The following is a 27480-nucleotide window of genomic DNA, read 5'->3' on the forward strand; positions in this document are numbered from 1 at the left end:
AGATAGACCATATTTGACTGTTGTCCAGGCTGAAGTGCAGCTTCACCGTTCTTCAACTGTAGGGAGGATTCTGTTCTAGAAATTTGCCTTTCTATGCCAGCCCCCTCCAACTTCTTTATGTTTATTCATAAATTCTAAAACCTGTGAAATAAGCAAGCCTTGATATGCATAAAATTCTGGACTTGTGAAATATCAAAGCTAAAATTAAATGCATCTAAATATGGCCTAGATATCTTGCAACTTATTGCTTAGCTCATAAAAAAATGAAGTTTACATTTCTTAGGAAAATATTTGCTTAACATTTGTTGTGTTATTGTTTTACAGATGAATCTATGCTTGTTAAAATCCAAATCCAGGTCTACATATCAACTGTCTAAAATTTGAATGTACTCAGTATCCAGGGACTCTTGCCTTCCCCTGAAATTTCTAAATAATTTACAATCCAAGGCATTGATTTTTCCCAAAGATCAAGAGTGGTAAAAGCTGCAAAAAAAAAATCTATCCTAATCCCAAACAAAATAAAATGAAATGAAATAAATAAAAAAAAGGAAATATGTGGGCTATAAATTCATTATCAGACAGCTGGACCTTAATTTTAATTACTGAAATGAACTGGAGTATTTTTACAGCTGGAAGTTGGATCATGCCACTAGAATTCTACCTATAGTTTCTCAAACTATTCCAATTTCAACACCATTTCAAAATTAAAATAAATCAAAATACTGGAAGATATTATGTTGCTGACTTTCTATAACTTGATTATTTCCTTACTGGTTGCTCAGAACAAAGCTAGAAGAAACAAGAATGTCATTCTTCCTGCAAAATGTCAATAAGAAATTAATAATAATAAATATGATCATAATAAAACCCCAGACACTAAATGGCATTTCTTCTGACACCCATACACATACCTAACAGTAGGAGGAGATTTTCTAGCTATCACAGCCCGTCAATCTTTCAGTATTACATCAGTTGGAGGCTGGATACAGATCACTATTTACAGGATGACAATGAGGCACTTTTCAGCCATTGGAATTTGAGTCTGAGAGTCAAACAGTGAACAACCACACAGCAATGAAGGTTTGTTAAAAAAGCTATCGAGTGGATTTTAATAATCCACGCACAGTCCTTCCCACATACATAAAGACCGATAACATGATTATCATCTTAACTCACTGAACTAATCACGCTCAGGTTTTTTAATGAGCATTAAACTCTTATCCTGTTATTCACCTGTGAGATACTTCCTAGCTTTTCATTCCATATTTTTTCTGTTCCTCAATTTATTTTTTTCCCCGACTCCTTCACAAACATATTCAAAAAGATGTACTATTTTTTAAGGTGAATTTCCCCCATTTCCCTTGCACATACATTCTCATCTGTGGTTTCTCAGTTCTGTAACATATATGCATTAAGAAACAAGCTCTGCAATGAATTCCTTCTCAGTTTTCACCATCTTCAAGACTACACCTATAACACAGAGAAGCAACATTACACAGTGCTTTTATACACAACTACAGCGCAGAGATACTGAGGGCATGAATGATAAAAAGAGACACTGCAAAATGCAATAAGCCCAGATGCAGTTTTTTTCTACCTGGTGTTACTTAGTTGCCTAACAATAAGGTACATACAAGTGAGCTTATCAGTGAAAAGGTGCTGTAGTCTGTAAGAAACACCAACGAGAAAAGTTTCATCCTAGATACCTTCTTTCTCAGAAATTATTTATTGGGGAAAAGCAATTTCGAACCCTTTTCTATGTTAACAGCTTAAACAAACCTTATTCTGACAAAATGCAGAAGCAGATGACGGTCCCTCCTGAATGCGCAGTGGATGCATGAGATACAGATTAAGTCACTCTTCCATTATATGGTGGTTGAATGCTTATCTCCTGCCTCTTAAGTGAATGCTCAGACCATCACTCTCTTGAAGAAGGAGGAAGCTGATCTGTTTTATACAGGATCATTAAAGATTCATCAGGCCAAAAAAAGGGAGAAGGGAGAAAGACTAAGAAAGGCTCTCTGGCTTGGTGGTTAAAACATGAGTAGGGGGTTTTCAAAAAAGGAAAGTATTAAAGCTGCATTTGCAGCATCTTGTGTGAGTTTTCTACCTACCTCACTGCAAAATCAAAACCATGTTACCTCTCTTCCAGCCACATTTTGCATGGAATGTAACTCTGAACTCTGAAAATGTCACTGACTGGCTTCCGAAAAAGAATTAAGTATATCTACTTTATGATTTCTGACAGCGCTTAGGCATTAATTGGCATCTAGCTGCTCAGCAGTGTAAAGTTCAGATGGGGACAGGCTTAGGTGACATTTTAAGCACTCATGAAACAACTTTATAGAAATTTACTTTTTTCCAGGTTCAGGTAGGTACTAAGATGCTTCATTTGGAATTAGACAAATAAATCCATGCGGATATCTAACCCTGCATGGCATACCCCAAATCACCTACTGTAGTAGTACTGAATTTGATCTGTGTCTGATCTGGTTGGGGTCCAGAGATATTGCTCAGACTACCTGGCCAAATTTCCAGAACATTTTGGTCCACTTTTATAATGTATGCCAGCAAAATTTAGATGCCTATACATTAGGGATGCTCAGCATTACCTGAGGAACTTGGTGGTACAGCTCAAGCTATTAAAAGCTATTTGGCAGTCTAAAGACTGACTAGGGTTTTGCACTTAGTGATATCAAGAAAAGAAACAAACTCACAAGATGCCTATAAAACTCTTTCAGTGCCAAGTTACCTTTACAAATCTGTCCTGAGAATGTGCTGATGGAAAATAGTCACTAACGAGATCTTACTAACAAGTCTAAAACCTCTCCTGTTGATGAGAGCAGTACCGACATGACACACACTGTGTCCACAAGTAAGTCAACACTCAAGTCATAAAACACATTTGCAACGTGGGCAGGGAGGCTCATGTGGGCTTTAATGTAGGCAGTCTAGGTAACAGTAGCACTGGATATGAACTGTTAGGACATCCCTGCAAGGTAGCTGGTGAGTTAGTATCCCAAAGTCCCTTGTACTCCGCTGGCATAAAACCTATCTTGCCGTCACTGCTACTGTCCCCTTGTGCTACCCAAAGCAAATTGATAAAAGTGGCTAAAATATAAAGCATCCAGATTGCAGAATAGGTATTACTGAACTGCCACAACTTCAGCACTACAGTAAATCAGTAGGATGTGCTGCTGCAGTTCTTATCCTGTATCTTTGTTTTAAATCAGCAGTTCAGAGATCTCTTATTGCTGTGCAGTGGCCCAAAGAAAGGATTCCTTCTTTACAGCTTGCCAGTTCAATTATCAGCTTGATATGGATTTTGGAATTCAAGGAGCTCATGCCTTTCTGCCATCTTTTGATTCAGGCAGACAGTCTGACATTTTGGCACCTTTCAGGTCATTTATGAAAGATTTTCTTTAGAAGGAAAGGCTAGATTTTGATTTTGTTTATTTGTTACAAAGAAAAGCTGATGTAGGAAATTATTATCCTTTATTTTATGTTGGAGCAATTCGGAGTACCCCAGTGTTTGAATCTGGGTTGTGGCAAATAAAAGCAGAAATTTACATATGTTCAGCCACTGCATCCCCTCCACAAATGTTAACAGTTCCCCTCCTTATTCCCCCACCAGTATTGCAAATAAAATTACCAAACACAGTTCTTTAATATATCATAGTAAAGCTATTTTTTCTACTCAGCCAGGGGAAGGTTTTTTCTTCCCCCTGCTGTATTAGCAACTGGATGATCTTTTGAAGGCACACAGGTTCATCTGCTGTTTGAACAGGAAGGTGCTATGTCTCACTGGATTATGCTCAGTGATTAATATTGGTTTAGGACTTAAAATCTGTGAACAGAGGATTCATACAGAATCACATGCAAGAACCATGAGAGAATCCCAGGACTATCAAACATCTGCTGAAAACTGTCGGACAGGGTTTGGTTTGTGTTCAGGCTTGAGGTGATACGGAGTGAAAGCAGCAAGAAAAAGTGGATGAATTTGGAGCTACTGAACCAGAGAAGTAGCAAGTGAGGCTGATAATTTGACCATCTGTATCTGTATCATCTCTTGCAGGACCATAAATTGCGAGCTTGAGCACTTGAACCTGCCCTTCAGGCATCTTTCTCATCTGAATTCTCTCAAGATTGTTGAAAATATTGATTATCATTGCCCTGTCACTAAAAGGGAAGCAGAAAATAAAGGGGACTTAGAGGCAAGCAGTGAAAGGGATTGAGACATGAAAAGTTTTCCACATAGAACTTCAAAGATTTCACCTGTTTAATTTAGAAATGAGACAAATAGACAGGGCATGATAGAGATGTATACAGTAGTTAGGACTATACCAAAGCTAAATTATCTGATCCTATTAATCTTTTCTCTTCCAGACTGAAAGTCAAAAAATGTTAAAAATAGGAAAAGGAAATTCTTTGTAGAATGACATGATTGATTTAGAGAATGTACAGTCACTAGATCTAACAAAATGGGGATTAGAGAAGTATTTGACATGCTTGTGAACTGTAACAACAACCCTTTTTAACAGAGTTAAAAAATAAGCGAGGTGTGCTTTGATAAAACCTACCCCCAAATAGACTGTGACATGATAATGTACCTAAACGTGTGTTTAACTTTCTCCTAGCCTCTACTTCTGGCCATTTACAGAGACAGGAGGATAGATTGCCTTCTAAGGTGATGTTCCTACAACTTGGGAAACCTAGCTACATAACTATCTTATGCTTCAAATAAGTTAGGACACTCCTTTAGATCAGAACAAATGGTAAAATTGATGCTTGCTGTACTAACAGCAATAAACACAGATGGATGATGAAGGAGATACTCTCTAGCTGTAGATATCCTGACATAGTTATTACTGGATTGACTGTTGGGATTCATATTATCCTTTACCAGTTAGAATCTATCCCCAAAACATCATGGCAGCCTCAGTGGGATGACTGGCAGTCAAGCAATTATTTCCAGTGAAAATCATCAGTTGCGAACAACTGTGTATCAAGATGCAAATGGTTAGCTGAAATTACACCTCTGAGGGCATCTGCAACATTCTCTGTCAATGACTGGTGCAGAATGGTGTGTCAGGCAGTCCTTGCTGGAGGACCTTTGCCTGCTTCATGCTGTTTCCCTGCTCCCTCAAGACTGCTCCATAGTCTCACTCATACCTTGAGTGCCATTTATTTATGAACTAATATCCTTTAAGCTTCTTATGAAAATAAAAGGATGGTCCTGAGGTCTGTTAATAGAAACCATAGCAGTCTCTTTAGGAGTGCCAGTCTGAATCAAGTCCAAGGCAGTATTAAAAGTGTTACATTTCTCTCCAGTAGCTCCTGAAATGAAATCTGTACAGTTTGTAAAGCTTTTCCTCTTCCTCTGTTATCATTCTTTACTTTCACACCTGCCTGAAATCAGCACCCATCTCTATTTCCAGTCGTCTTCTCTGTAACCCTCAATGATTCCACTTTTACTGCTGACTTCTGTACAAAAGGTCCCCAGACACAACTGGCAAGTAAGGATGTCTGGACACTGGAATATTGCTTTACTGGGATATTTCAGATATTTCATTTACCGGCCTTTCACTTCATCCTGCTTCACTACAGAAAAAAATATTTGTGTGCTCCAGAAAACAATATCGGCACTGCTGAGTTTTTAGCAAAGAGGATGGTTTGTTTCATTTCCATTGATCTTCTTCCTACGTAGTTATGACCTGTTTACCTTGCAGGCTGACTAGCTTGTCTGGCAAGCATGGCAACCTGCCTTGTCATCAACTGTGCGGCAGAGAAATCAGGGAACAGACAAACCTGCCAGGTTCCCAGCTCTAGAGAAGACTGCCTGGCCTACGGGTTCCCAGCCAGCCAGTGCTTGGCTTGTCAGGTTGATAGAAAGAATGTTTCTCTACTAATTTGGGAACCACCTGTTTAACTTGCCAGTCACCAGCTAACCTGGGGGATGACTCACCAATCAGCATTCTGTTTTTTCATAAAAAGTTTTGACAGAATTACATGTTTGCGTCTTTCAGTTCTACAGAAACTTAGCAAAAATGACTCTTGTGGAAAGGTTTCAACCAGCTCTGTTGGGACCCTTGTTGATCAAAGGCTGCAGGGACGCCAGGCTTTTGTTCCTATAACATCTTTACTGGTTCCTTAGTTAGGAAAAACCTACGGTGTATAGGATAGACATTGGGCTGGATTGTCCATCTATGCTGTTCCTTACTACAAATAAGGAAACACGTCAAGTATCTAGGATTCATTAAATCCAAGGTCGACAGACAGATACACTTACTAATTGGCTGACATGCCATTTACAGATACTCTAGTACGTGCTGTTCCTCATTCTGCAGATATTTTTAGACCTCTGTTTTATGTAGATTTTTTTTCCTAAGGTATTATTTTTATCTGCAGTGTCTTTTCTGTAGACTTTAAGCCTTATGGGATTCTCTAAACAGAGAATAATTTGTCCTTAACAGAATATTTGTGATCAGTGATTTTTTCCTCTTAGCTCTTGTTAAGCCAGATTCTCATGAACACTTTTCTTATCACTCCAGGCCTTCCTAGGATTACATCTAATTTGCCACATGGAGTTATTTCTGCATACAGAATTAAAGCCCTTAATCATATTTGGTTTAGTGACTCCCATTAGCTTAGCAATCTTGAGACTATTTCGCCTTCTGTTTTGTCCTCCTCTAGGGCTGATGATGACGTGGTTGATTCACATAATCCATCAGTGACTGATTTCTTAGACCAGTTATCTTAGTACAAAATATCACTCATGTCTGCTTTTATTATTTTGGTTTACTGCAGAGTTATACACAAAAATGGGGGAGAAGAACACTAGATATGCATGCATACTAGACAAGTCCATGCAAAATATCCATAAAAATCCATTTTCATTTCGGCCTGTTCTCATTACCTGCAGTGTCTTTCTGAGAAGATGGCTAGGTCATGATTACTTGACATAAATGAAGAGCTGCCTTGTGCCAGTGAAACCTTGCACTTGTTTCTTCTGTGAAAAATTATAAATAGAAATGGGCTTATAAGAAAAAAATAGCTCAGTGGCTGGAAAGCAACTTTAAAGAAAAATTATGTTCATAGCCATGCAGACAGTAGCTTGAAAAGCAGTTTTTATAAAACGTATTTAATGTTTACAGTCACTGAGTGACTGAGATCAGTAATACTTTTAAAATATGTTTAATGTTTAAAACCACTTGGTGGCCAAAAGAACAGCTCTTGCTGAAAAGATATTTAATGTTCAGAGTCATTTTGTGGTAAGGAAAAAGCAACTTCTTGTTAATTTTTAACATTTACGGTTGATCAGTGGCTACTAAAACAGCTATCAATACAACATGGTTTATGTTTAGAGATGCTATGTGCCTGTATAAAACCAAATCCTACATCTCTCAATACTGCACTAAAACATGCCAATACCCTTCCCTCAGCAATAGTACCACTGGAAAAAAAAAAACCAACACATAATCCCAACAACTCTAATGCAATATATCTTGAACCTAAAGATGATTATGCAAACTGCAAGACAGTACCAATAATTACAAAGCTTCTCCTTATATACTAAAAGAATTAATACTCAGTACCATTAAAATGACCAACATATGCATTTAGAACAAAACAAAATAGCTTAATTTTAATAACGAAAGTATTGATTGGTTGGCCAAGGCTTGGGTGTGATGAAATATTAAATATTATTTGATTTACGCTACTGAGCTGGAGTAAAGTCAGCGTATGGATAGGAACATAATGGCTTTATCTGCTATGACATGAGTTTTTAACTTTGTCCACTTCCAGTTAAACACGATAAAGTAGGTCTGGATATAGATGAAGTAAGATTCAAATGCTTTGCATGAATTTGGCACTGCCACTGTCATTTTGGGACTGTGAAACCAGCTAGCAGAAAACATTTATCCATCGTCTCACCTTTTTAATAACAAATGCTTCTCAGACATTTTGCTGTGTGCATGTTTGTAGGGTCCTGTCTGTCACAGCTTTCATTTTACATGTTATCCCAGATAAAAGTATTTATTTGCCAAATTTCCTTGTTTTGCTGACAATTTCCAACAGCCAGGGTGTACGAAATGAAACTCATAGTGAGTATGACAATAGCCACAATCCTTTAACCAAGCAAGCCTTGATTTGCTGCATTGTTTTCTTCTTCCTTTTTGATCTAAAAGGGTTTTGTCTGTAAGGTTTTTCACAGTAGTTGAAGCTGCCTAGGTTGCCTAGTAATTTATCATAATGTCAAGAAACACTTTTGTTTCAAAAGCATTTACTGCCTACTTGTAATTTTCTCTCCACATCTCGTTGTTTTTTTAATTTTTATTTTGTTTTGTACTTTTGTGCAATGCCACTTATACATGGGAAAAACCTCTTTGACAATAGGCTAAGCAGCCATAACGTGCCTTTCCTTTTGCTCCTTCCTTAAAACTCACCTTTCCCTAGAGTGGCTGTAAAACTTAGTCTGATGATCAGTGCAGTAGCTGTTTCTTTTCACCATCAAAAAAATTAACCAAAAACCCAAGATCTGTAATTAACAAAGCAGTTCTAAGTGAGAAATCGCTGAAACCTCAACTGTGATGGGTAAACTGCCATCTCACATAACCCCAGGATGGATAACTGAAAGGCAGCAATGGGACAGGAATTTTTCTGAAAAGTGGTCTGTGTGACCCAGGTCTGACCCAGACAATGGACGAGTTTTTACACTCTGTAATAAAGTACCAAATCAGAGGACATGTGGATATGACCCTGTAAGGGGGGAGTCAGTACAGTTATGTGAAGGGAAGCTGCTCTTCCCAAAACCTGTTAAAACTATTGGGTGAATCGGTGAGTATATAGCTCTAGATTACTTGCATAGATACAGTACCTAAATTTCCAAAAAGCTTTCAGCAAGGTTCCTAAGCAAAGGCTCTTAAAAAAAAAAGTAGATTAAGAGAGAACAGCCTTTTCTAAGATAACATCCAAATAAAAATAGAAATCAAATGGTAGGAATAAATCGCCAACCTTTATATGAGAGGTGGGTTGCCACTGGCATCTCACTTGGATCTGAACTCATAGGTTGCCAGTAAAAGAGAATATATAAGCAGGTGACAGCTTGACAAAATGAAAGCTTGACTGCAAAGTGTTACATGGGAATCTTAACGTAACAGGTAACTGGGGATAGGGGATTCTACACTGAGAAATACAAAGTAAGAGGCATGGGAAAAAAATACCTTATCAGGACTTTCACAGAGGTGGGTTGTAGCTCGGTTACCTATTAACTCTTGATCTTGGGATCACTGTGGAAAATCCTTCAAAGTTTTCATCTCAATCACAGAATCACAGAATCAGTACGGTTGGAAAAGACCTGTAAGATCATCGAGTCCAACCTGGGGGGGGGAAAAAAAAAAAAAAACCAAAAACAAAAACAAAAACAAAAAAAACAAAAAAAACAAAACTAAAACAAAAAAAAAACAAAACAACACACAACATCAAAAAACCCACAACAAAAAAAAAAAAAAAAAAAAAACACCAAAAAAAAAAACACAACCACAAAACCCACGCCACACAACAACAATAACAAGCCACAACCCACCCAACACCACACAGCACCATGTCCATCAAGCTACATCCCACAATGCCACATCCACAATGCCATCAATGATCAACAGTGGACAAAAAAGGGAAAGTGATTGATGGGAATTATTAGATAAGGAAAACGGAATAAACAAGAGTATAAACAAGAATATTAAAGATATTTGTATATACGGCACTAAGCTATGCCCAACCAGAATGCAGGTTCCTACCCACCAGTTCATCAGGTTAGTTTTCTACACATTGTAATCCTTTCACATGAAACTACGCAGATGGATATATTAAAAATATGTTCCATTTGTGAATGTATATATATATAAGCCTTTGTCAGTGTTTAAATATAAGCAAATTAAATATCCACTTCAGAACGAAAACTGACAGGAAATTTATAGAGACTATTTTTAGGCTGTCAGCACCGTGGGAAGCGAATCCATAACCCTCTTTAAGTAGCTGCCTTACACCACAAAGGATACCCAGTAAAAATAACCTGGTATCAACTTTCTAGTATCATTGACCATTTTAGTGTTACAACGTAGTGTTACAACTGAGGCAGTTTCAAATAGAATATTCAAGCCTAATCAGTAATACAGCTATTTAATGTGAACATATTCCATTACTGATTAATTAATAACCAAAAAGGCAGAATAATTGCCATGGTGATCTGGAGTTTATAGAGCCCCCCTAAGCCATAAAGAGTTAATTCAGTGGAAAGGTATGAAATGAAATTGCCTAGGAAAGAACATATGGAATCTATATGTTTTGGAATTGGTAGGTTTAGTACAGCCCTAGCTGGTCTGTGTATAAGCATAGAGGAATAATGGAAACACCTTAGAAAACAATTAGTAGACTGTGACAGTAGAAGCTATAAACTTGTTACATGTAATACATATGATCAGTTAAAATCAGCATAGTTAGTGAAAGAAATGCATGATAAATGCAGATGTATTTCTGCGCATATTTTTTATGTATGAATATATAAAATATATAATAAGATCTTTCCTTGAATGTGTGTTTAATGTTGGTATGGCCCTACTCATGTCATCTGGACTGATAGCTTTAAAAAGGGGATAACCTTGGTTTAAACTCACCATATATTTGCATGCTTACGTGAGCTATATTGCAACATAAGCTGGTACAGATGCCAGAAGCAACAACACAGTTGATTAAATTATACTTAAGGACAACATATTTTGCTAATACTAACTTGCAAATGGGGAAATTACTGCCCTCTTTTCAGTCCCCATACGTAAATTTCCATTTCTGGTTTGTTCTACATTTTGGAACTCTTATGAAATCAAGACAATATTTTCAAATAAAGATATTGATAAAACCAATCCAATATCAGAAAAAATATATTAGGGCCCCAGCCCTTAAGCTTTCATAAGTCTCTTATTAGGCATAGAATAACAGCATAGCAATCTCTGTTCTTAAAATATTAGTTCTGCGTTGTAATCTAACTCGATCTACTGAGTTTCTCTGTAGGGAATTTCATATCATTGTCCTTTCCAAAATAAATTCTTCACCATAAAGTATTCTGCACCCCATTTATTATGTGAGAAATACACTGTCAACTTCAGAGGTACCAATATCCTTCTGCAACAATACTGAAACTATGCACACTTAGAAAGTATCAGAAATAATGGAAGTCATAGATGAGTACAGCAGCCTGCATGTTACACCAGTCGGTAACCAAGGGGCTTTTCAAGAGAATATCTTTTTTGTTTATATCTGTGATTGACTGCCCTCTCCATCATACACGAGCAGATTGCAGCGCACGTATAGAAGAAGCGAGGCTAGCTGGCCATTCAAGCCTCTGGCATAAAAAAGGTAGGCGTCCTAGGTTGTAGTGGGCTTAAATTAGAGTTTTAGGACACAGTAAACATCCTGCTAACATTTTTTTCTTAGTAAAAAGCATATGAAAGAATTTGGCTCCCAGTGAAGAATACACCACTAAGTAAAAGTGGCAATCCTAAAATTATCTCTTCTTCAGAAAAAAGCTAAAAGATAAGCATTACGATAATATTTTTTAAGGAGTGGTATTGATGAGAGGGAAAAACAAACAAACCCCAGTGCACAGAAACCGTAAAAGAAATTTTAATAGAACCTCAAAGTGAATTTGAAGGGAAAAAAAAAATCCACCAAAACATCCATGGAAAATAACACAACAAAGTTCTTAGAAAAACTACCATGAAAATCTTGGATATGACAGATATGTCTAAATCATATCTATGTGCAGAAAACCAGATATTGAGGGTCCTATGAATTTCCATCTTTTTGTACCTTTTCCAGTAAAAAAAACCCCCAAGGTCCAACTTTATCATTGACATGAAATTTTATAATAACTCTGTGACTGGAGCTCTGAATCTGGGAATGAATGTTATGGCATTTTTTCAGCCACCAAAGCTTCAGTGACAGCAATTAATACGAAGGTCAGAGATATTACAAAACTGAGAACAGTGCAGCCATGAAAATTTCTAAAATGTGTGTAAGGGGTCTGGAGGACACTTTTTTCCCCAAGACTTCCCAACCCCACTCAATCCTCTTTTATGGCTGCAGACTGTGGTGTTCTATACACTGCAGGGTGTTTTATACAGTTCACTTTATTTCACTGTCAAAATGGAATACATACTGTGTGTTTACATTGGGTGTTAAGTCTTGAGGATTTTATTAGCTACTTCTCTATCCCTCTATTCCCCTTTCAAAATGAACTCTGGCATCCATATTTTGTTCCTTATTACCAATAACCTTAGGATAAACTACCAAACTGAGTAAACCTTTGCATGCAAGTATCATGCAACAATAAAAGACAGCAAGTCACTAGTCACAAAAGCTTGTCAGGCTCACAGAAATGACTAGTAAGTGGGGAAAAAAGTCATGTTGTAGTGCATTTCCCACAATGGAAACAGTGTGCATGAGTGCAGTTCATAATAAATACTGTTGCATAAATACAGTAAGTGAAGTTAGGGACATTTGGGAATTAAAAACTGGCAACTAGAAAATGAAAGTGTAAAAAAACAGATAGGAGGAAGAGTTTATCAGTTTTTTTGCCTAAACCAAGACAACCATATGCTGCACCAGCTAAAAAATCGAAGTGATTTTCAATGTCAGCCCCAGGCAGTGGTAGGTCTAGGCATCTCTATAGGTGCAACTAAATGGCACTGATGATAGGGAGCAGTAGTTTTAGATCCTCTGAGAAATCTGTGTTTGCATAAGGTAACAAAAGCATGGATAAGAGAGAGCAAGAGAGTGCAGAGACCTACATCGGAGAAAGCACAATCTCCTGGCACATCACAGGCAACAGAAGGCACTTCTGGATATTTTTGCTGCAAGACAACCCAACAGCAAAAATTGTTATCTGCTTTAGTAACCACTAATTGGAGTTTAGGCCTCCATTTAAGGCACTATTTCCTTGCTTTGTCTTTTCTGATCAATTTTAAGCCATCTTTTATTTTTCTTCTAGAGAAAAATAAAAACTGTTATGAATAAATCTTCTAGAGGTAGTGAATGTGACTGAATAAAGTGAAGATCAAGAGGATGCATTTTTGCCATGGCATCTACTGCTGTTTTTCCAAAGGAGAATATATTGAAAAGCATTTCTTTTAAAAAGCTGTAATGCTAACCACTGTTAATATTTTGTCTGCTACTGCACACACATATTTATGAAAATAAGAAAGGAAAATAGAGGGAGAGCAACAGAGTGAGAATATGAATGTATGCACTGCATTTCACTATGTGGATAGCACTATTCATTATTATTTTGCTCATTTGTCTGTGATCAAGTCCTAAAAACAATTTAACAACTAACCATACATTCACTGCTGAGAAAATTTTATTCTGAACTTGCCACAATAGACTTGAAAATATAACAAATGTTTTCCATCTGTAAATAATATAACTGTAAGTAGTATTAGTAAGCAACTTTATAGGGGCAACAGCAATAGTGCACCTACATAGTGAATCTATAGATGCTTCTCTATGGGTGACTATAGTGAACTTGTTTCTACACATGTATGAGATTAATGTGATCATCTCTACATGTCTACTCACATCACATTTTATCATATTCTACCACTCTTTTATCACAAAATTTAAAATACCACTTTATTAATTCCATATAGCAACTTGTGCAGATAACTAGTTGCCTCCCGGATTGTCTTTCAAAACACCACCATCTGAGCTGCATAGCTGAAGGGGCAACAGGATCCCTCTGCACATTTCAGAGTCAGAAAACTTCCGAAAATGTTAGCAACTACAGGGAATATTAAATGACTAGTACTGGCTTGTGAAGTACTGGGAAAAGACAGCTTAGGAGAGAAAATGGCAATAAGCTGAAACTAGCACTGGGAAGTTAAAGGCCTTCCAACCCAGAATGAATTAATTTCTGGTGCCCGCAGGGAAGCCCGAAGTGCCATCTGGCAGCAGGACACAAGCAGTGTGCTTGTGTTGCAAACACACTGCTCAGGACCACTGCAGAATCAGCCATCAGGCAGAGACCTGAAGGGCCCATTTAGTCTGTTCTCCTGCTCCAAAGCAGGATCAATGCTCTTTATGTCTTTCCCGGCAAATGTCTATCATGTTGTGAAAATTCTTCAAACAAAAACCTATTCCAGTGCTTCAGTATTTACTACAATCCACCTTTCTTTGGAGAGAAAATTATTCTCTCCCCTGTACACTAGCTTTTTGAAAATTTACGATGTTTCCAGTCAGTCTTCTCTTTTTTTTACTTAAGAATCCAATGCACTCAATATTTTCTTGGACACTAGGTTTTTGAGACCTTGAGCCAGTCTTGCTGAGCCTCTCTGACTCCCATTCTTGCATTGTGGAGAGCCAGGTGAGGCCAATCGTTACCTTCAGCACCCACAGTGTTGTGGGACATGGATAAAGAATTGTCCCCTAATTCATAGTTAGGGGATCATGCAAGCGCTGTAGGAGTTTAACGGCCACAAAGACAAGAACAGTAAATGGCAAGAAGCTGTTGTACCATCTAGTTCTGTACAGCAAACAATCAATGTTAACTAGGAAGAGAGGGGAACCTACTTCATCATGTGAAATAACAGGTTTGGGGTTACACAGAAGCCCTGGACCCTAGTGCACCTGCCTTGAATATCTTCTTTTTTTTCTCCTCCTGTCCTCAGAGACTTAAAGTCACAAGCACTCATTTTGCAGGAGAATGAGTTTCTCAATAAGCAAATAAAGCTAAAACAAAACTGTAGCCTGTGTATTTCTAAGCACAGAGCAACAAGACATTTCTAATAATAAGTTTTAGAAGTTATATTTTCATTTCAATCTTCTCTTTCTTTCCTCAGCAGGAAATGCACATTGAGACAATTAAGTAATAGGCAATTAGTTATCAAGTGTTTAAAGCTTCTTACTCACCCACTGGAGACATTTCTGGGACACTGGCAACATAAGGCCCATCCAGGAACTTTGGCTCATTGTCATTAATGTCCTGCACTTTGATGATGAACTCTGATTCAGGCTCTAGTGGTTTCTTGGTGTCAACATCCACAGCCTGAGCCCGGAGTGTGTAGAAAGGTTTTTCTTCTCGATCTAGGCTCCTTATGGCATGAATGTCTCCTGTGGTTTCATCAATGGTAAAAACCGTGCCGGCACCATCTCCTGAAAGGGTGTATTTAACAGTGCCCACTCCCTTGTCCAAGTCAGAGTGAAGCTTGAGAACAAAAAGAAAAAAAAAGGGAGGAAAAGAACATTAATGGTATTTTCTAGGCTAGAAAGTAATTATTATTTTTATTTTTTTCTCTAATGTAACAAAAGGTGTTAGAGGAACCAATTTCATATGTCCTTAACTGCCTCTAAGTGCATGGAAAAAATGTGGGTAGCATGTTATCTAACATTTTTACCCCCATCTAGTACACAGCACAGAGAGCATTTCAAAATTCTACCTGCTTTCTCCCATGAACACTGTTCACTACTAAAACTGCAATGAAGGAGGGCTTTGGATTTGTTAGAAACTGGAATTTAAGACCAAGGATAGAAAACCACCAATAACTACATCAAACAAACATGAGGTGACATCAGAGAGTGTCAAAAGTTTTCACAGGCATTTGGCTTTCAGAGAAGTAGAAGGAAACTATCTAATTTTCATTTCACTCACAACAGCTTGACGGAATCCTAAACTCAAACTCAAAGTCAAACCTGGTTTAAAAAAGACAATATACACCTCTACAGTAAACGCTAAACAGAACTAAAAATACTACCTCTTTTACACAAATACTTGATCGTTTGTTTCTGTCCTTTCTGAGATAGTCACAATGCCGACAGCGTGAAGCTAGGAGTTCTCTTGCTCATTAGAATAATACAGAACTCAATCATTTCTGCCTTAACTCAATTATTTCTACCTTAAACACAAATATACATATTTTCCAGGCTGTTAGTATATTAAATCTCTATTTCTAGTTTGAAAAAATACTTGAATACAAGTTCTTGGATGTTTTTGTCCATTTGATCAGTGTCTATACTACTATAGTGTGGCCTTAAACACTATTTCAAATGCAAGAATTTTTGAAATCAAAATACAGTAGGATGAACATCTTTCTCAGATGCTTTTATCTGTTTCATGCTCATCCTTTAAATACATCTAAAAGTTTTGAATAGATACTCAAGGTTACATCACTGATGCTGAAATAGCTTTTAAAATATTTGCCAGCTTGTCCCATATAATGAGGACTAAAGAGATCTACTATAATGGACACAGGTTGGAATGGAGTTAAGAGTGAATTCCCCTAAGCAGTATAGTAAAGCGATTATGGATATAGGCTTTATTTACATGATGTACTGCCCAAGGTGAAACACAATAGAGGAAACATGGGACATGAAAGGATATTATGTAGAAAATGAATTACTGAGAAACTAAATGGTTTTGGTAATGGGGCAAGAAGCTAAGCTACAGAGAAAGAGGTAAAGGCAATTATTCACATTTATAGCTATTGCCTTGAAATTGAAAATAGGTCCTTGTGACTGTGGAAGAGGTCATGGTTTGTGGGACAGAGCAAACATGAACATAGTCTCTTCTTTGTCTACTTTTTCATCTCATCATTCCTGCTCAGTGAATATACTAGATTCTGATCTTTCATCTAGCTGCCCCCCACATGTGATTTAAAATTACCTCTCCAGTCTGAAGTAAAGCATTTTGCTTCTTGAGCACTGGTTCACTGCGGAAAGATTCAAAGGAAGTTAATTCTTTCCCTCCTGGGGTGTTAAATATTTCCTTGCTTGCAAAATGAAAAGATAATGCAGCCTGAAATAATTAATGTCTATTTCTTCCTCATCATTTTAATCTAAGTGGCTCACAAGCTTCCTGCTGTTCCATTATACCTTGCTCAGTTAAAACTTAGTATTTTCCTTCCATTATCATATAAAGGCTTACAGACACACATGGAGTGAAAAAAAATCAAAATATTGATGAGAAAGCTCAAAGAAAAAATGTTAGAACTTTGTAGAGGGAACCACACCATTTTCTTACTTGTGTCCCTGTATTAAATAAAATATGTCTGGGCTTTATTGCGTAGTTTACCTTGTTCCATACTCCTGGAAGTAAGAATATCACAAAGTAAAAGAATGTGGTTTCAAAACAGGGATTTGTAAACAGGGAAGCATGCCAAGAACATTGCCTCTACTCCCATCTCCTGTCATGAGATTTGGCACTAAAGCTGAGATGGTTGAGTGTCTTTCTGATTGCCAGCTGAAGGGTTTATGTTCAACTGGCAACAAATCTGGCTGCATTTTATGCATTATCCGAGTGCTTGGAATATAATAGAGAGAAATAATTATAGTTGCTTCCCCTAGCTGGGGAAAAGTTAAAAAATATAACAAGAAAAAAACAAAACAAGGACTCCCAAGAGAAAGGAAGAGTGAAATACAAAGACAAGCACAAGCATAGCTTTTTTCAAATGTATTGGAGCAAAAAAGCTTTATAACTGGCAGTATTAGCAATTCTACAGTTATAGATGTGTTTACAGTGCTTCACAAATATCACTCAGCTAGTGTAACCTAGGAACCAGTCCATTGTTTTAAGCAGAATTGCATTGCTTTGCATTAGCGGGAATCTGTCACGTTGTATTTATTCATCAAATCATGCTAATCTGCTGATTTTGATATAGGCTTCTTAGATGTCATTGCTGGACAATGGGCAAATGCATGCTTATTTGTAACCCACATTGAGCTATGCAATTTGTGGGGCCATTCAACATTACAAAGTGCCTAATTATGGTAGGGGAATAGCTGATTGATTTAATTTAAAATTAACTAAATTCTTCAGCAATAAAAGGCACGCAATACTGAGAATCAGATACAAGGACGGAGAGAAAGGAAGTAGCATTGGTTGGACTTGCGCAACACTAGAAAATAATCCTGACTTTCAATGCTTGAAATTTTCCAGAAAGCAGTTTAGTCTAAAGAATAAGTGCTTGCCAGTGTGTCTAAGATTTATGTGTTACAAGCTGTATTGCACTGGAAGAAAAATACATTTATTTTTTGTGCTGAAAACATACAGAAGATTTGTGAGAGACTAGTTTTTCTGACACTGTGTCCAGCAGTAGTTTTGGTTTTGTATCCCATTTCTCCTTGTTTGTACTTATTTTCTAATTCTTGATCTTCTGCTATTTGAGCAAAACTACAGAACAAGAGAACAAGTGCTCAAATCTTACCAACCCCCCCCAACGTGTTTACATTTCAGAATTACTTGAATTTACTGCAACAGGGTGGTACAAATGATTGTATTCACATGGGTTTTTCTTACCATTATGCTTTCTCTGTAAATCCTGAATGCCACAAATGTTTGGAAATGCGAGGGATTCATTTCTACTTTTGCTCAAATCTGCGATGTTTTTCTCACTACCGAAGTTGCACAGAGTTTAGTGTCAGATCTGCTGGGCAAATCTGCCCCAAGCATAAAATTAATGATTTCTTGCAGCAAACTCTGTTAGTGCAGAAAATCATGTATATTTTTCTGTGATAGCAGATAAAGACACATCATCCCATAATCCTTGCTGATGTGTGCAAACAATAACACAATACAGCAAAGGAAATGACTGGTAAAAAAATCGAGTATGAATAACAAGATGGAGACTATTGTGAAATACATTGCATAAATTATGCAGAAACGATGACAGTGTTCTTGAATCACATCCAATACCAGATGCCAGACTGAGTCAGTCTACAAGTCCATCTGATCTAGCAATCTGCTTCAACCTAGAACTAGCTGACAGATAGTTTGCTTCAGAGAGGATGAGAAAGTTGATAACAACTTGCTATAAGCACATCTGGGAGAAATTATTTATTCAGTTCTTCAGGCAGTTATGTCCAGTTCCTAACAAGCAGTATGATTATTCATATTTTAGCAATAAATTAAAACCTTACTGCTTAAATAACTCAGTGTTATTAATTCCTTGTCACTTCAAGAATTCATACACTTGCACATATGATTTGGTATTACATATGAAAACACATGGAAGATCAAGAAATGCATTAGCTAACGTACTTCAAGAACTGCTGTATACTCCTACGTAAATTCAACATGGCAGCAGTATGGATCAGAAGTATTTGTTCCTTGGTGCTGATTTGCTCCTCAGTATCCCATGCATCTGATCCTCAACTGTACATCTTCTCTTTTCTTAAACACTTGAATGGCTTGCATTAATGAATTTACAATGATTTGGAAAGTTAAATTTGTAAATTCACAGACATAGGTAGAGGAATCAGAAGCAAAAGCAGCTTAGCAAATTGCAAGATAATCTAGCCTTAAAATGAAGTAATTGCTATACCCTCACAAGGCATGCAAGAACAAGGGCTATGATATTCACTAGGGTTGCTGTGATGTTAATTTCACAGCAATACAGACATTGAAAAATTGTTTTCTGGATTGACTGGTTCCCTTTCTTGATTTCCCATCTATTTACAATAAAAAAAAAGGTAGAGAAAGAAAAGAGGAAGAAGTAAAAAAGTTTTAAATGTCAAGGAATGTTTAACATCCCTAAGTTGATACATTCACCCTGTGATATACTTTGAGATTCTAAACCTTATTCCATTGCCAATTTCAGAGGCTGAAAAAAAATTCACTCTTCAATTTATTTACTGCTAGTAGATCAATTTAAATGCTACATTGCAGCACATATCTGGACTGAAAACATTGTTAAATGTTCTAAGATATTAACACATCCTTGCATGCACAGTGGTACTAGTTACCCATCCCATATCTGTATCTTTGTATAATTTTTCATTATGCAATATATTTTAGGACCTTATTCCATTATTTCCTCTGCCTGTATCTACTTCCACATATCTCCACTTGCTCTGTAGCCACCAGGTCCTCCCCCTGCCCTTTCTTGGGTAAGATATGCAATGAAAACCGTTCAAGAAGTCAAAATAGCCAGTCAACTCCAGTATAACCTAAGACAGCAAACACAGAATGACATCCTAAACTGAGGAAAGGAAAAAAAATCATTGTTGTATGGAAAATATAGATGCAACTAGAGCTATTTTGGCAATCCTCTACTGCAAAAGTCTGTGTGTTGGAACAGGGATGCCCGCTGTAGGAGAGGAGGGTGTAAATGAGCCTAGAGAAAACTTTGATACTAAACATCTAAGATGACTTTCTGTTTGGAACATTGCCCTTTTAAAAGATACTTATTCTACACTTATTTTCTATTGGCAAAAACTCTATGGTCTACACAGATTGAATAGTTCCTTTTAAAAACTGATAATTAGATTCTAATCTACTGCTTTTATACAAACACATTTTTTCTTCCCTCTGAAAATACATAAAAGTTGAAAACTTTCCCAAGATAAAAGGGTGGGGTGGTGTCAGAGACTTTAATTCAGGAAACTGAGTAATAAAAACAACAATGCAATTGCTGCTAATCAAATCAAATCACATATTTTTTCTTTCCTCCCCTCTCCAACACACACACACACCCACCCCCTCCAGAGGACGTTTAGGGACAAGGCAAAATCTGCTCACAACACACTCAGTGCAAATGTTTCTTGATCCTAAAAATTTGGATTACCTATGGCATCTTCTGAATACTCAGTTAACATGGATTAATCAGGAAAGACTGCAGACTAAAGCTTGTGTTGGGAGGAGTTAAGACACTACTACAAAATGGGTCAGATGAACAACAATCTGCAAAATAGCCGTATGGAAAGAAGTAGCAACTAAAATCAGAATCATAGAATCATTTAGGTTGGAAAAGACCTTTAAGATCATTGAGTCCAACCACAAATTGATGAGGTAAAAGAAAGGTGAACAAAAAAAGAAAAGAATCATGGTTTTTAAAGGTCATTTGAAAAAGATGCTTTTGTTTCCTTTGAAGACTGAGTATTATTTGCAATAGGAAGAGACGTCTTTGTACTAGCTTTGTACAGGGCTTTTACAAGAGACCCTCCATCCATGAGTAGGCTTTCATAGTGCCATAAGAATTTTAAACAATAATTAAAAATGTCAATTAAAGGATGTGTATATATATAAAAAAGCATAAATATATATATATAAAAAAATATACCAAGTATAAAAAAATAATTATTTGAACTAGCAAGCTGTGCATATGATATCACCATGACTAATTTTCTTAGGGATGTATTTGCTACGGCATTCTTCTGTCTAATTTTTATAAAAATGGTAATAGACAACATGGCTCTGCATTTTGAAGTATCTTTTGTACACCGTCCAAATTAGATTAGAATACTTTCTTATTCAAAAGGAATTAAATAAAAAGGTTTTCTACTCTTTTTCTAATAATTCCTGTTTGGCAAATAAAGCTGAGCTTTATTTAAATTAAAACACTGATTATCCAATTAAATAAAACTTTATCTCCTTCTGTCACAGGGATTTAGTTTAAGCATACTAAGTCAGACCAGACTTTTCCAATAATGACTGTGGTTGCCAACTGTAATATGATGGCAAATAAGTCATTAACAAGGAATAAAACCAATACTTGACCTGGTCAGTTCAAATGAACCCTCATCCTTATCAACATCACTGACTTGAGGGGTCAGGGATTGTTATTTTTCTAATTCTAATTCTGCTCTACAAGAATATTTTTTTTGCACATTGCAGAATTGCAAAAGCACGTTCTAAAATAAATATTTTTTTAATTTCATGAAATGCAATTGCCCATAGACAGAAAAAAAAATTGCTAAATGAAAAAATATATGCACTAGTAAAATACTAAAAGAATAAAATCTATTAATAGTATCTCATTATAACTTGATTATACAAGTAATTATATATGTAAGTTACGAGTTGCATATATTTCTGATGATGACTTTTACGTCACCATTTCAGCTGGTGTTGATGCATTTAGAAACACTGTCCTGGTCCTCTCTCTCTTAACTTTAATGTAAGAATCAATATTGGAAGTAATTTTTATATTAAATTATTCTTACTGAACTCATATAACCCCATGTTACAATGTGCTCTGTATATGTATGTTGATAGGTTTAAGTCCACAGTTATGTTGAATTTCATTTGAGAGAAATGTTCTGCAGAATGGTAACAGCTGATGGGACCATGAATCTGCTAAGGCTTCTAGGTATTACCATGGTAAAGTAACACCATGATCACAGGTTCCAACAACAAATTTCAGTATTGGCCATTAGACGACAACAGAAGAGAAAACTTGAGGAAATTTATCAACAACCAATTTCTTTCTCCAATGCAATTTTATACATCATGCTTAAGTAGTATCAGCTACAATGAAGCGTGCAGCTTCTGATGACAGCTCAGTCGCAAATGATTTCACCACCTCATTAAATTTTTATAATTTCAGAATTTTTCACAGTATTTAACAGGAACAGAGGAGGGGATTGAATTTGAAACCCTTGCAGTCCAAAGACCTCAATGCATCAGATGGGAAAGGTGAGATTGTGCCACGTATCCTCATGCATAGATGTGGCCTTTTCCTTTCTTTTCACAGCTGTGCACTTGAAATCTGTGATAAACTATCTTCTGGTTCAAAGGAGTCTGTGCAAGACATCACCTGTTACAAATTAATGCATTTCAGTCATCACCAGTGGAGCTGGTTTGATTCACACCTATGAAAGCACTGGCGCTCCTGCTGTACCAGTGCCTGGCTGGAGTCCCGATGGCTAAGTGAGAGCATAATGCTGATGCCTAAAACAGAAATGAGGGAAGGGAATTTGCCACAAACAGGGGTCTGGGGAAAAATCATCACAGCTTTCAGCAGCAGATACTTGTATTCCTTTTCAAGGCAATACTTATTTTTTAATTCTGAAAACTAAATGAAGAAAAGACGACATTATAATGAAATTCTACATTCTTGCTATTTAATTGTGCAAGGTCTGCAGAACACCCAATGGCATTGCTTTAATTAATGAAAACGATAAGTGTAGAGGGGTGGTGCTCTACTTAGGTAGTATATAAGATTTCCTTTTTGAAACAGAAATCACTGTAAGAATATCAAAAAGACCTGCATCTTTCTGGATGCCACATACTGACAGTAATACATTATTTTGCATTATGTTCCCTGCTGTATCCCTTCTACAACACATATAAAAGATCAATGCATGAAAATATGAATTATGCTGTATGAATAAATATAATAAAAATAGATACTAGATACTTAGGAAGCCTTTACATAAAACATGCTATATCTAAAACAAAATTTGTAAGACATCTATTAGAGGAGAGCCCATAATTTCTAATGACTGCCTAGTTATATTTATGAAGACAGTCTCTCTGAAGACCACCAGATAACCACTGTTCAAAAAGTTGAGAACAAGCAGAAACTTTGTATTACAAAGCATCACTGAAATTAAGTTGTATGCAAGGTTAGATATTTTCAGTCTAAAATGAGGTGTTTATGCTTGTGAAGTGATGTGACAAAAACAGTTTTCTTTCAAGGGTGTGTAGATGTGATCCATTTTCTGTAGAATTATACTCTATAAATGTCTTAAGCTACAATGTATAAAATCGTGGTTTATTTTCCTTATTCCTTATATGTTAACTACTTGAGCTTTACATGGAAAATACCATTAGCATCAGAGGACAGATGCTTGAATACCAAATCCAACATGATCAATATATGAGATTCCTCATCTCATGACCCATTATACATTATGGACATTTTTTTTCTTGAGGTTTAATTTCCTGTGGAAGCTATGCTACAGCTACTCAGTTGCATGACCTTTTTTTTCTCTCACAGGAATTGCCCCTACTGATGCCAGTGGGAGTACCTTTGTGTAGGCTGTAGGTTTAGCTATGAATATGTCATAGGGAAGGCAGTGTACGCTATGCCATTCTGCTTCTGATGTGACAGACAAAAAGGCAGCTGTCTGCTGATGGCCACCATGGCAAATAGGGGCTATGGAATGACATCCACTGCTGGAAGAGATCATGGGTCTGAGCAGCTTCCCACTCCTTCCCTTGGTGGCATTCACTTCTCCACCCCAAATATCTGGAGCTAACTGAATTGCCTTGAACTTTTTTATACCACACTGTCCCATCTAGTTAAAGCAGTTGAATAGCTGGCCTTTGTAAGCCTGGCTCTTCTGACATTAATTATGGAAAACTCAAATTTCATGCTGGAGTTACTCTTCTGAGGAGGCAGCAACCTGTATGAGGGACAGTAGCTGTGGAACAGCATACGTTTCCACACCACAACTGCAACTAGAAGAAATGTATCTCCAACTATGTAGTCATAAACATCTAAAGGCATAGTAGTCGTGAAGCCAGTTACCTCCTACCGTTAATCAGTCCTTAACACAGAAAACTGTGGTTAGGGGTTAGCTGACTTCCATAGACTTAGAAATGGTGCACCTGACCACACACAAAGTGAATCCCAAGCCTGACTCTGGCTCCCTTATTTAGCTCTGCAAAATATCCAGAGATATCTTCTCCGGGAAGTCAAAGGCTCAGTTTAGTTCCTAGAAGCAGACTTTCCATAAGACTTCACAAACTAGGTTTACCCTACTTTAGGAAGCCACAATTCTCTGACATGCAGAGACATGAAAGGACATAGATCACCATACAGACTCCTGTTGCATTACTCAGTGGTCTACCTATGCTGAAATCTTTTCTATGACGTGTATATCCCAAAGATAATAATAGTAGTTTTAAAAAATCAATGACAAATGCACAACTTTTAAGTACTTTTAACAGGAGCTCTGTCATAAATCAAAAAGAACAGGTTCCTGTAGTTAGAACACGAAAAGAAAGATGAGCTGTAGGGTCTCATCCTCTTTGAGTAAACACGTTGTTGGAAACATATGCTGAAAGAGTATCAGTTTAAGTCTGTTGCATTTGGAGGGGTCAAAGATCCTAAACCGATTATAAAAGCTTATGCTTAATTTGACATTGATTGAAACTTTAAGTAGAAAATAAATCTTCTGCTGTTTCATTTTTTATTTATATCAGTATGCTCTTCAATTCCAGTCTGATCTTGGGGGGTTTTAGAGCAAAGGCCTATTAAATTCTGTTGGTGCTGATTAAACCTTCTTCTTTTCAATCTTTCCCTTAATTTTTTTTCATTATTTCAAATATTTTTTTTTTTACTGACTGTATTGCAAATGAATATAAAAACTCTCTTCCTCATGTATTTAAATTTAATGTTATGTTAAATACAAAAAACTTGTTCTGTAAATCACACTTGCTGTAAAGCACTGTCAGTTAATGTGTCTCTTTTTGTTTGATAATGACACACTAGAACAGGTAGGGAATGACAGAGTAGAAAGATTCTGACTCAACCTGTCTATTATTGTGACACGGGATACTCATAAACTTTTTGACCAATTCTCTTTTCTAAATAGGAAAAAAACCCCTTAGTTTTTATCACAGAGGTGAAAAATATTAATTTTAACACATATATTGGAGGGATAATTTCAAGGCATTTACAGCCACAGAATTTTATGAGCGAAACAGAATATCTTCTGAATTTTTAACGTCCTTGTCTTAACTTAAGTTGGCCCAAAAAACCCAGACAAAAAAGCACACCACAACACAAAAAATGCAAAATAATCCAGCAGTCATGAATTGATAATGCTTAATGCATATGAGATATAGGAATGGAAGGTACAACAGAGAAGCTGAAAGACTTCTTCTATGCCCAGATGTCTCAATTCCAAGAAAACGCAATTGAGTGAATCATGTTCCAGTTGCAAGATTTCCTCAGAACAATATTTTTAAAGGTTGTAGCAATGAAATAGCCTTTTCACACAGCAACTGTTGATTTTCCTCAGGTTCCAGAAGCAGCACAGGAAAGGGTTGTGTGGTACATATTTCTTTCATTTTGCTGAAACATTCAAAATGATTTCAGATTAAATATTCTTTGGGCATGAAACTGTAACTTGCTGTGCATTTGCTACAGTGTTGAGAGAAACTTCCTGCAACACCCATTGAGGTCTAGGTATAATTCAAACAATAATGCAATAAACAACAGTCCCTCCACTTCTTAAAACTATTTGCTGAAGCTGGGTTCTGGTCTGATCAATTTACATACTTTGTCTCAAGGACCAATGAGAAATTGGTAAAATACAGGCGGTGATTACTTAACAGCAGAGTAGCAGCTTCTGAAATTTTGTGGCCTCAATGTAAGTAGGTTCAACAAATTAAAAAGAGAATGAGATTAATGAAGAGCTACTACAGAAAGAGGAACAGAAACGTGGTTTTGATGTGGCTGAGTTAATGTGGTCACTCTGGAGGAAGAGGAATGAAAGTGCTTAAAGAAAGTATGCCTTGCAGGCCTGCTTGCGCGTGACCTCCTGCATCATGTTGTCTGTACTGCAACATGCCACCATTTCATATTCAGAATGACAACTAAAATCAGTGGTGGAAGCTGGGACATACTGGCAGAGGGAGAAGTCCTACTTGAGAAAAAGGTTGTATTACTTTCAAGCTCCCTTAGAAACAGAAAAACTTTATAGATATAACTGGCAGGGATATGAACTTTATTTCCAATTTCAGAGTTTTAGAAATAATAACGAAGGGGTCATATCTACAATTTTTTACTCAATCGAATATAATTAGGGACTTCAGGAATAGTACCAGTCATTTCAACAAATGTATATGAGCTGGTATTCATGATAGAAGTTAGAGAACATAATAAATAAAACAAGGAAATTGGTACAATACAGATCAGTGATACACTGCATAGTTTGCATTTTCTTCTAGCTTGACTTACAGAAAATTTTTTGGCAATTTTGCAAAAATAAGAAAATTTCTCTTTCAGTGGGGTCTTTTAATTAATCAGTCTTTGGATGGGATAAAAATAGGTTCTTAAGACACAGGTAAAGTGACAGACAGAATTTGTTCTTCAGGCTTGGATTATTTAAAACAAGCAGCATTTATATGGCACTATGGAGATCTGAATCAAATAACAGAAATCCTGAATATATTGTAAGTTTTGGATACATTCATATTTCACATATCATTAAGCTGCACTGGGTAAGAATATTGGTATGCCTTCTTTTTAATAAAAACATCACACATATGTACTAACAAGCAAAAGAAAAATATCTTCCACAGCTCAAGCCTAAATCCTTTCTGCTCAAATGGAGCAGTTTAATTATAAATCTGAACAGTGATTGTCTCTGCTGGACTGTCTCAATGCAATTTTTTAAAAAATGTGTTGAGTTTACATGAAGTTATATTCTATCTATAGCATCTACTTGCAAGATTTACTCATGTTTTTAACGGATAAAGAAAAATGTTCTTAAGAATCAGCAGACAATACAGCATAATAGATAAAGAAATTAAAGAGCTTTATAATTTGGAACAGAAATGATTGTATGGCTGCAGTAAGATCTCTGTTTTCTATAGCTGTGGCTGTACTTATGCTTTATACTGACGAGATGAAAGAACAGCCACCTCTGCTGCTGCTATTGGGGATGGAGGAGGAAGTGAAGAGCATAGAGTCATTTTAC

At 36.6% G+C, this 27480-nt stretch overlaps 1 protein-coding gene across 2 annotated transcripts in view; it reads right to left on the bottom strand.

Annotated features, from left to right (window-relative positions):
* Window positions 1-27480, bottom strand: part of CDH12 (cadherin 12) — a 155193-nt gene that overhangs the window by 105100 nt on the left and 22613 nt on the right. For both annotated transcript variants that reach the window (XM_059815688.1, XM_009821563.2), the window contains exon 2: window positions 14962-15256. In XM_059815688.1, coding sequence (XP_059671671.1) covers window positions 14962-15256 — 295 coding nt within the window. The remainder of the gene's footprint in view (window positions 1-14961; window positions 15257-27480) is intronic.

The sequence above is a fragment of the Gavia stellata genome, chromosome 3 (genome assembly GCF_030936135.1).
Source record: "Gavia stellata isolate bGavSte3 chromosome 3, bGavSte3.hap2, whole genome shotgun sequence".
Lineage (NCBI taxonomy): Eukaryota > Metazoa > Chordata > Aves > Gaviiformes > Gaviidae > Gavia > Gavia stellata.